Source organism: Myotis yumanensis, unplaced genomic scaffold, assembly GCF_028538775.1.
Source record: "Myotis yumanensis isolate MYYU_CA2020_CCGP unplaced genomic scaffold, mMyoYum1.0.hap1 SCAF_10, whole genome shotgun sequence".
Lineage (NCBI taxonomy): Eukaryota > Metazoa > Chordata > Mammalia > Chiroptera > Vespertilionidae > Myotis > Myotis yumanensis.
Window position 1 is genome coordinate 3,863,297 of NW_027223761.1, and position 10,851 is coordinate 3,874,147.

General features: G+C 58.8%; 1 protein-coding gene across 1 annotated transcript; it reads right to left on the reverse strand.

The window, feature by feature from the left end:
- Window positions 1-1,604: 1,604 nt before the first annotated feature.
- On the reverse strand, window positions 1,605-8,814 carry LOC139018667 (phospholipase A and acyltransferase 4-like). The gene is made up of 4 exons (XM_070427319.1): window positions 8,725-8,814; window positions 6,015-6,123; window positions 4,205-4,473; window positions 1,605-2,967 (listed from the first exon to the last, which is right to left on the reverse strand). The coding sequence occupies exons 1-4, from the start codon at window positions 8,731-8,733 to the stop codon at window positions 2,869-2,871; spliced, it is 486 nt and encodes a 161-aa protein (XP_070283420.1). The 5' UTR covers window positions 8,734-8,814; the 3' UTR covers window positions 1,605-2,868.
- Between the last annotated feature and the right edge of the window lie 2,037 nt (window positions 8,815-10,851).

A 10,851-nucleotide genomic window follows, 5' to 3' on the forward strand; every position in this document is an offset into this window, starting at 1 on the left:
TCTTACCCCCTCCCCCCATTCACCTTGAAGCCCTAACCCCCAATGTGACGGTGTTTGGAGCTGGGCCTCTGGGAGGTTATTAGGCTCAGGGGAGGGCATGAGGTGGTGGCGAGGGTGTGGGGTGGGGAAGATGGATTCTGCGCCCTTACAAGACAGACCAGAGCTCTCTCTCCTCCATGTGAGGACATAGCGAGAAGGTGGCCATTTACAAGCCAGAAAGAGGCTCCACCAGGAACTGCATCTGCCAGCACCTTCGCCTTGAACTTGTCAGCTTCCAGGACGGTGAGAAATGAATGTCTGTGCTGCGCCCCCAGCCGGTGGTGTGTGGCCATGGCAGCCAAGCTCAGTGACGGGCTCTTCCCCAGCTGCCTGAGTGCGTCCTGGCCATTCTCTGCTTTTCTCAGGTTTCCTCTTGGAGGGCGAGGACGGGTGAGGGGCGGGAGACACACCTGTGAGGGCAAGAGCAGGTCCCATTGTCCCGCCAGGGCCGGGGCTCAGCGGCTGGAATTGTGTTGAGGATTCTCGGCCATGAATGTGACGCAGCCCCAGTGGCCGAGGCTCCTTTCCTCCTGCTACTCTCTCCTCCTCTTGGTTCTGGAATAATTAGTACCGTCATCTCCCCAGCGTCGCTGGTCCCCTGACACCTCGCTCCACGGCCTTTCCTTCTGCATCAGCTCAGCAGCATCTCTCCTCAGTACCTGCAGCTCCTGGGTTCCCTGTTCCAGTTCCCGAGAGAGAATCTGATTGGCTCAGCTTACCGCATCCTAGCTCAGCCTCCTGATTGGCTGTTGTTGGGTCAGGTGAGCACACTGAGCCAATCAGTTCTGACTGATGGGGCCAGTCACATGGTTTACACCTGACCCTGGAGGCAGAGGCAGTTTCACTGGGAGGGGACTGTGGGTGAGTCAAACTCCATGGTTCGGCACCCCTGGTCCAGGGGCACCCAGGGGAGGGGGCGGAGCTGGCACCACCCTGGGGTCCCTCCAGAGCTGCTGGGAGCCTGGGGCTGGTCCCAGGGGAGATTTACTGCCTAGAATTAGAGCCCGGAGCTCACATCTCCCATTAGACCCGAGTCCCCGGATGCCCCGGCTCCCACGGCTATGGGGGGGCTTTAGACCCGGAAGCGAGAAAGCCTTCTCCTGTCTCACCCGCTGGGTATGGGGCTCACAGAGCAGCTGTGCCCTCTGACCCAGAGGGATCCTGGGAGCGAGGCCAGCATGGATCCTCCCAGACCCCGCACGAAGGCGGACATTCCACCTGGGGATCTGAGCAGGGCCCTGCTTGGCAGCAAGTACAAGTCCTTCTCCTCGTTCTTCAACTTCTGAAGCCCGAGCTTCGTCCCCGCCTGGTGTCTGTGCACCCAGGGCATCGGGGCCCCCAGCTTTCTCCTGCCGGGAAGGCGCAGCCCAGGGGAGGGGACGCCCCAGGTCTCCAGTCAGAGTGTGAGGGGCTGTGCTGCCACCATGGAGAGCGGCCATTCAGTGGGGCCACTGGTGGCAGAGGCCAGGGGGGAAGAGGAGAGCATGGGACCCGCCCCTTTAGAGACCACGCCCAGGGCACACTAGGTACTAGCGGAGGGATACGCTGAGGAGGTTAATTTTTAAAAAGACTTAATTTAATTTTTAGAGAAATTTTAGGTTTATAGAGACATTGAGAGGAAGGTACAGAGATTTCCGATATGCCCCGCCCCCCACTCACGCAGAGCCTCCCCATTATCCGCATCCCTGTCCAGAGCGTGTATTTTTGTTATAACGGAAGAACCTACATCAGCACATTGTAATAACCCACAGACCTTAGTTTAGCCCAAGATTCGCTCTGGGTGTGGTGCACTCTATGAATCTGGACACATTAGAATGACACGTACCCATCATTACAGGGTCACACAGGAGTTTCCCTGCCCTCAAAGTGGAGGTGACTCATTTAAATATTCAACCAGGGGCAGCTTGAGCCTTGGCAAGTTGGGCACCGGAAGATGATTTAATTCCATGTGGTCGTCACAGATGGGTGAGGAGTTGACCTTTGAGTTAGAAAAGAAAAATAAGCCCCATGGCTCAGTGGTTGAGCATGGATCTATGAACCAGGAGATCATAGTTCAATTCCTCATCAGGGCATATGCCCAGGTTGCATTTCAATCCCTGGTGTGGGATGTGCAGGAGGCAGCTGATCAATGATCCTCTCTCATCACTGATGTTTCTATCTCTCCTTCTCCCTTCCTCTCTGAAAAAAATATGAAAGAAAAACAAAACTTCTAAAAAGGAGGGCTGACTGAAGGAGGTAGGAGGCACTGGGAAGATGCTGGGAGATGTTTATGCCTCATCAGGGGATTCAAGGACCAGAGGATGGGACTGCACTGGGAGGTAATTGTGTTTCTTTTTGCACCATGAGAGTAAATGAGTGATGGCTGCTGAGCACAGTGGTCAGTCTACAGAGAACAAGGAGACAATCCATGGAGCACCTGCTACAGGACGGACAGGGGCTGGGGTCCTCCACCCACCACCTTATCTGATCCTCACGATGACCTTCCAGTGGGTCACTTCCCCGACTCGGAGAGGAAGGGACTGAGGCTCTGCGAGTCCAACCTTTCCCCAGGTCACATGGACAGAAAACGCTGGGTCCCCACCAGGTGCCCAGGTCCTTCCGTTCAATTTTGGGAGCCACAGAAGCAGTGGAATTCCTCCCTGGAGGGTATGTAGGTTCATGTATGAATTCCTCAGTCTGGTCACAATCAGTCCATCCTTCAGCCAGAGAGAGAGGGGCAGTGAGAGACAGAAGGACAGGTTGCCCGAGAGCTCGGGTCAGGGGGACAGCACTGTGCGAGGTCAGCTCTACAGCGGCTTCTAACACTGGGTTTTGTGCCCCTTCAGGCTGTCACTGGTGTTGGGATCGCTTCTTCATGACAGAACAGGCGAGAGCAGCCACAACTGCAGCTCCAAGGGTCACACTTGCTCCGGTCACGAACTTTTCTGCCTGGAAGTGAGCAGCCCAGGTTCAGAGTCCACAGCAAGTCCAGGCAGGTTGTCCCTCCCACCAAAGGGGCTGGAGGCCACACTCATGTTCCAACCCCTACCCCCCACCCGGGACCTGGCCTCTCAGAGATGCTGGCCTTGTCCCAACAACCCTTTCCCTGGGAAGCCGAAGGTGTGACCACTTGTTAGTGCTGGGCTTGTCCGGATGTGTCCTGACAATTGGCAAGATGGAGTGATGGGATCCTTCTGTGTGAGCCTCCAGGGTGGGGCCATTTGGTCCTGATGGGGGTGGATAGGGGAGGGGGGCTCCTGGGGCCAGAGCTCTGGGGTGAAAGTAGGAATGACTCTGTGGTCTAGTCTACCTCTGCAGAGGGAGGTGGTGGCAGAGCTGCGGGGAGAGGACGGGAAACCATGGCCTCACGAAACACTGTGCTCTGTGTACTGTTCCCAAGTGCAGCTGGGAAACTTCTATCTCCAGCCCCACCTCATATCTGAACTCCAGACTCACATGTCCAACTGCTACTCAACAGGTCCACCTGAATGTCTAACTGGTCACCTGAACACCCCACCTGAGCATCAAATCCTTAATTTCCCTCCCAATCCTGCTCCTCCTCCCCTCATCTCCTCCATCCAGGCTGCCCATCACCCAAACACAGGGGCTGTGAGCCCTGAAGGTGCTGTGGTTCAGCAGAAAGAGCTAGGAGCACTGGGCATTGAATCCTGCTTGTGCCTCTTACTAGCTGTGCTTTGGTAAGAGGGGGAAGAGAGAGCAGTAAAGATGTGCCCAGACCTTACAGAACATGTCCTTGAGCTCTTACATGGGCCACAGACCTTGAGCATCCCTTGCCCAGCTCTCTGGGGCCTTAGGAGACCTGTCATGGTCCAGGGTTGGCCCAGACTTTCCCTGACAGCACACAGGGCATCAGGAGCTGCCTTTAGGGTGGGTCTTAGAGGTGAAGGATCCTAAAGGGATAGAGGTGTCCAGAGCCCCAGAGGTCCTCCAACATCCCCTCCTTCTGCACTTGGGGAAACAGGCCTCAGAGGAAGTGACTTGTTCAAAGACCCCAAGTGGATTAAAAGCAGATGTGAGATTTGTGCTCAAACATCCTGACTCCCAGCCAACAAGACTCTGAGAGCTCCCTTTTGATTTATTGAGGGTAATTGTTGCCTCTACCTTGTCACCCCAAGCCCAAGCAGACCTCCAGAAGGGAGAGGGAGCCCCCCAGCGAGAGCCTTACCTGCGGGCTGCGGGCCTTGCCATATCTCAGATCGGTGACAAAGTGCTCACAGTTCCTGCTCAGAACACTGTACGCCAACTCCTTACCGACCATCTCCTCTGCAGAACTGATAATCTTGTTCACGGGCAGTGGTGAGTACTCGTGGTCCAAGTGGTTGTTGACCCGATAGCGGCAGCCCCCCACCACGTCACTCAGGAGCTCCCTTTTCACCATCCCTCTGCTGCTCAGCACAGAGAAGAGGCTGGAGGAGCCAGCCCCAGGGTACTCATCTGGAACCAGACACAAGAGTATCAGGAACTCAGGGGAGGCCTGGGAGGGAGAGAGGATTTCAGGCAGGAAGGAAGCACGAAAAGAATCCGCTATTGAGCTTTGGTTTCTGTCCCTTCGCCAATGTGATTGGAGGTTTCAGTGATTTTGCTCTTTTCCTCAACGAGCTGTGAATACTTTTCATGTTAATCAATGTTGTGATGGTCAGTGGCTGCCACTGTGTTCCATTTTATGAATGGACATCATCTAGTTGACCAAGTCCCTAGTATTGGCTGGTCCATAGCTTATCCACCGTAAACAACAGTAGTAAATTGTATTTGTTCATCTTTGCACTTGTGTGTTTCAGAAAGAGATCAAAGTTGTTTTAGTCTCACTGTGTTTCAGACTCTGCTGTGCAAATTTCATATATTCCCTCACTTATTCTCCTTCTGAATTTCATGGTAAATACTCTCATCTCCATTTTACAACCGATATTGGACCCTGAGGCATCATCAGCCTTTTCTGGCCCAGCTCTGGCCACATGGAGAGTCCACACAGCGCTTCCAGCTGGTGGCGTCCAAATCCCATTGAGCCTGGAGCCCGGGTTTTGCTGTCTAAGAGGAGGGAACTAAAGAGCAGGTGAACCAGCAGGCTCCCTTTATGTGCTGGGTCTCGAGGCTGAAGCTGCACTTAGCACCCGTCCTTGAGGAAACACCACCTGCACTCACACAGCAGGACCCAGTCCTCACACTCACGCTCCCTGTTCCCAGCCTCCTAAGTGTTGTCTGCATTAGGTGGGTTTCGCTTACTATTTGCCATCCATTCTGACAGTTTTCCACTCTGTCAGCGTAGGTGACAGCGTACAGAACCTGGTCAGTGACAAGCAGATTCCTCTGATCGTGAGACGGTTTCTGTCCAGCGAGAACGCAAACGCTTGCTGTCCGAGGTGTGGGTGCCATTGCTCTGCAGGGCACCAGCCCCTGTGCTCCCAGTGCGCGGTCTCATCCCAGCACCTTTCTCTCATGGACGATACACAGTGTGGGGCCTGCGTGCTCCTCTGACCGGCTGTCATCCTGCTCCTGCTGTCCCTGAGGTCCATCAAGGTTCCAGGTGCTCGTGTGCGTCTGTGTGAGACTCTCTGTGATGTGTGACCTGGGAGAGCTGCTCCGTGGAGGGTGTTCAGGAAACCCTCTCAGGACGCCCTGTTCTGTGACATCCTCTGAGCAACAGGACACAGCACTGAGAGGCAGACCCTTTCTGAGAGCGGGACCCCCAGAGACGCTGCTGGTTTAGGGAAATCTGTCTGCGCGCCCAGCTAACGGGCCGGAGCTGGAGAGCGTCCAATGCGGGTGCAGCCCGGCTTCCCTGGGGCCCACGGACCTCTTTCCCTGCTGGGTCAGGACCTGAGGGACCACTGAGATGCCCCCAAGGGACACGGATGTACAGTGAGCACAAGCCCTGCCCAGGGAGAACCCAGAGAGGGTTCCCAGGGTGGCATTTGGCTTTAAATTGTTCTCATTAGACTAATAAATCTTTGGTAAATCGTACTTTCAACCCCCCTTACCTGGGGGAGCCAGGTGGATCACATAACCATCGCCCACATAGAGGGCCCAGTGGGAGTAGCCAATTCGGTAAATCTCAATCAGGTCTCCAGGGTTGGGCTCTCCACGAAACTGCAAGAAAACAGCCAGGAGAGTGAGACAGATCACAGGGAGCTGCAGAGGTCCTGGCTGGGAGCTGCCACTGGGCCGGGGAGTCCACGCTGATGTTCATCGCCTGGTGAGCGTGTGGAGGGGACTCTGGCCCCTGTGAGGCCCTCAGCCTCTGGCGCTGTTAGAGGTTGCCCTTGGGGAACTGGGAGCCTGGAATCTGGTTGCCCCGAGGGAGGGAAGCCTGGAAACATGTGCTTTGGAGAGTGAAGAATTGTCCAGAGAGTGTGTGTAATGCATGTGTGTCTGTGTGTCTTGTGCACATGTATGTTGTATGTGCCGTGTGTACCTGCACACACATGAGGATGCAGACGAGCAGACGTGGGTGTATTGTGCACGTGTCTGGAGGGTGATGACAGGATTGCTGTGTGCAAAGCCCCTTCCCGGAGGCTGGGCCCAGGCCCATCCCAGCCACGAGGGCAGCTGAGTCTGAGCTTCTGCCTCACAGGCTGCCCGCAGGTGTCCACATGCCTGTGGCCCTGGCTGTGCATGGCCCACAGGCTCCTCCTCACACTCTGCCCCTCCAGCCCCGGTGCACCCGCCCTCGGAGATGCCGACCTGAGGGACAGGAACTGACTTCCTAGTAAGGGGACTGAGCTCTGAGGAGGCCCTAGTGTGGCTGCCCAGCTTCCGGAGCTGGGTGGGCGGAGGGGGCAGAGGGGGCTCACACAGTCAGGCAGCAGGCTCTGCTGGCACTTTCCCCACCATGACTGCCACCTCCCACAGCCCAGGGGCAGGAAGCAGCACCCCTTGCTCAGCTGGGGAAACTGAGGATCAGAGAGGCAGAGGGACTTGCCCAGGGACACTCAGCTGGCAGTGGCCGCACAGGGTCTTCTCTGTCTTGTCTCCTCCTCATCCCCTTTCCTCCCTCCCTCCCTGCCTTGCTCACCTCTCTCTGCTCCTCAGTGTCCTGCCCAGGGCACCTCTGCTTCATGATTTCAGAATTTTTTAGCTTTTCTTTGTCTCTGTGTCTGACCTCAGTGAATGAGAAACCTCCTGCAGCCCTCACGCCAGGTGGCCCAACCTGAGGCCAGGGCTCAGCTTCCCTTTGCCCCATTCCATGCCGGTGCCCAGCAGCCCACACTCACCCTGGACGCTTCTCCTGATTCACTTCCTCGTCCACCTCCCGCCCATGACTCGGTCCAGGGCACCCAGTCCTGGATTTTGTGACCCACAGTTTCCGGACAAGGTTCCTGCCTCCTGTCCCTTCACCTCCACATCCAGTCCCCCAGGACCCCGGTGTCCTTCCCACATGTCCCATCTGTCCATGACCCACCTCTGGCCTCAGGGCACAGGATGCCTCTGGGCAGCCACAGCCCCTCCTGACTCTTCCCTACCCTCCTCCCCCTCCCTGTCCTCGGCCTTACCCCCTCACCCCCTGCTCCCCCGGGCTGGCTGAAGGCCTTGCCTTTCCCTCCCCACAGCTCCCTCTGGCCTCTGCTCCTCTGCACCTTCCTTCTCTCTGTCCCCAGCCCCTGCCCCACGCCCACTCCTCCTCTCCTCCCCCCAGACAGACCCCTCCTCTGAGGAGCTGCCTTGAAGGCCCAGCCTGGCTCAGCTGCCACGCTCAGGGCCCCCAGCCCCCGGGACCGCCACCTCTCCCCACATGATCATGCTCTGCTGTGGTCCCTGTGCCTGTCTCACCCCCTCTGGGCTTGGAGCTCCATCAGGGGGATCCTGTGTGCTCGGCCACCCTCCCCGCATCTCCTGGGCCCTGAGAGGGGCCTGGTTTGGAACAGGAGGGAAGGACCTGTGGGAGCAGGAGGGCTGGAGGGCCAGGGGGCCAGGGCTCAGGCCAGGCAGGCCCAGAGTTGGTGTCCATCTGGGGGAGAACAAGGGCATTTCTCACTCTGAAGGGAAATGTTGGATTCAGGTGAGGCCTGGGCACTGTCCCAGGAGCAGGGCAGGGAGCTGGGGCCTGGTCTGGGGGAGGCAGTGGTTCCCAGGAGCACTGACCTCTGGAGGGTGCAGGCGCCTTCCCGGAATCACCCCACTTCCTGTAAGAGCCCCCCCCCCCCCACCCCCGCCAGCTGGCTGCTTTCCCTGCACACCAGGCGCTGGGCCTGCCCCTCCCGGGATCCTGTGTGAGTCTGGACACCAGGGCTATTGGGTGCGCTGTCCCTCTCTGACCCTGAGATTGGAATGTGCGGCATCAGGCAGACACAAGCCTGGGAGGAAGGAGGAGTGAGAACAGAGGGGCTGAGGAGGCATGAACCCCAGCAGCAGCTGAGGCCCACAGGCCGGGACCCACTGCTCCCCAAGTCCCGGGTCCCCCATCAGCCCACACTCCAGCTCCTTCCCCAGCTCAGGCGGGCACAGCCCAGACACCGCACATCCTCCCCCATGGCCCCCGACCCCACACAGTGCCAGACCCAGAGCGGGGCTCCCTCTGCCCGAACACCTCCCAGTCCTGCAGCAAAAGAGACTTAAACAACATGCAGGTCTCCATGGAAGCCTTAGAGACAGCGCTGGAGTTACCAGCAGGAGCACAGCCCCAGGCCTTCATTTAATGCAGGGAGTTGCCCTCCCCTGCAGAGCTGGTTCTAGAAAGTTCTGGGGACTTACCGAAGCCATTGTTCACTAGGGCAGGGTCTGCTTTCTGCTCCTAGGGCAACAGGTTTTATACCCGAGTGGACACTTTCAGTTTCATTTTCCTTTTTGTTCAGAAGGACAGAACACTAAATGATTTAAAGGGACTCGGCATTTCTCAGGGGACAGGCCCACGACTTCCCACCTCAAGGCCTGGAATGGCTGGGCCTGGGAGCCGCCTGGAAGCGGTGAGCGTCGGGGGGAAGCCTTAGCCCTGCCCTGCCCTGGACACGGGCTCCCACTGCAGGACGGGGCATGGGAGGCCCAGCTGTCAGCCCCAGGCCTGCGTGGGCCCTGATCCTAGACCCGCCCCACGAGGACAGGAGCCCCGGGCAGCCTTCGGGGCGGGACCCACGGGAAGGCCTCAGCAGGCGGGAGCCTCGACCTCGGGGAGCCCAGGGCTCATTGGCCTCAGGGTGCATGTGGGCGGGAGAAGCAGAACTCCCCTGAGAGCAGCTTCCCAGCCTGGCCGGAACAGGAGGCGGAGGCAGGGCGCAGGCTCAGCCCAGCAGCTCCCGGGCACCAGGGCCCAGGCTTTTCCATCCTGTTGGTCCCGTATCTGCTGTGATGGTGGCTGTGGTTGCAGCAGCTTCCAGGGCAGCCGTGGGCAAACTACGGCCCACGGGCCGGTCCAGCCCATTTGAAATGAATAAAACTAAAAAAAAATAAGACCGTACCCTTTTATGTAATGATGTTTACTTTGAATTTATATTAGTTCACACAAACACTCCATCCATGCTTTTGTTCCGGCCCTCCGGTCCAGTTTAAGAACCCATTGTGGCCCTCGAGTCAAAAAGTTTGCCCACCCCTGCTCTAGGGGCACATTCTCACCTGGACCCGCCCAAGGGCATCAGAGCTGCTTTCATTCCCTGGTCTCCTCTGAGCAGGGAAACCCACTCCCACAGCCCCAGCGGCCTGGCCCCGCCTTCCCTGTGCAGGGCTGCGCCCATTTCCATGGGAACCCATTCTGGGCAAATGGCAGGGGCTTCCCTGCGGCCCAGCCCACTCGGGGTCTCAGCCAGGTTTGCAGAAGGGCTGGTGCTGCCCAATGAAGGGCAGGGCTGTGGACGTGCGTGTGGGGTGGAGCGGGCAGGGGAGGTGGCTATTGCCCAGGCAGCCAGCACCTAAGCTGCGCTCCCCCATCCCTCCCCCTGTGCATGCGGCTTTGCTGGAGCCACAGGGAGGCTGCCCAGCGCTCAGGCCTCAGGGGGAGCGGGAGGGGGAGCCGTACTGCAGGCGGGAGGGGGGCAGCCAGCGGGGGACCTGGCAGAGCCCTTCCCTCCACCAGGAAGCTCTGTGTGCAGGGGAACAGGAAGGCGCCTCCTCTCCCAGCCTGACCCCCATGACCTCCATGACCCCCGTGACCCACATAACCCCCATGATCCTCATAACCCCCATGACCCCCATGACCCCCATGACCCCTGCTCCTGCTTCCCTGGGCCACACAGGCTCCCAAATTGCGGGTCCAGCGGCCACTGGTCCTCCGGCCGGGAAGGCAGAAGGGCCTCGGGCAGCGTCTCCCTGTTTCCAAGTGAGTTTCGCTCAGAAAGGCGTCTAAGAGGCCGGAGCGCCCACCTGCCCGCCTGCAGGTCATGCTCTTCCACGGGTGTCACCTGGGCCACTGCCCGCCCTCCCTCCCCTCCTGCCCTCCTGCTCGGGGTGAGGGCTCACTGTGCCAGCCCAGAGGCCGTGAGTGGGGCCCGAGCGCCCACGGGAGGTGCCTGCCCCTCGCAGGCCCGGCTGCAGCTGCTGGGCCATGGACTCCCGCCTCTGAGGCCCGTGTCCAGGCTCCACGTGCTCAGGTGGGTCTGCAGCCTCGGTCTCGCCTCTCCCGCAGCTGCTCCCCTCCCCCGGGGGGGCCTGGCCTGTGGGTGTGGCTCTCCCCCACCTTCCTGCCTTTGTCCCCCTCAAGGCCTCTGCTGTGGGTGCGACCAGCCCGTGAGCGGTTTCTGGCACTGAAACACCCTGAAGAGAGGTGAGGGTTCTGTTCTCACTGAGGTGTGTACGTTGTGCTTTTTCACGAAATTGGCCCATTTCACCCAGAATGTCAAGTGTGAGTAACGCTGTGCACAGGATCCCTGGGAGCCCCGGTGCCCGCAGGCT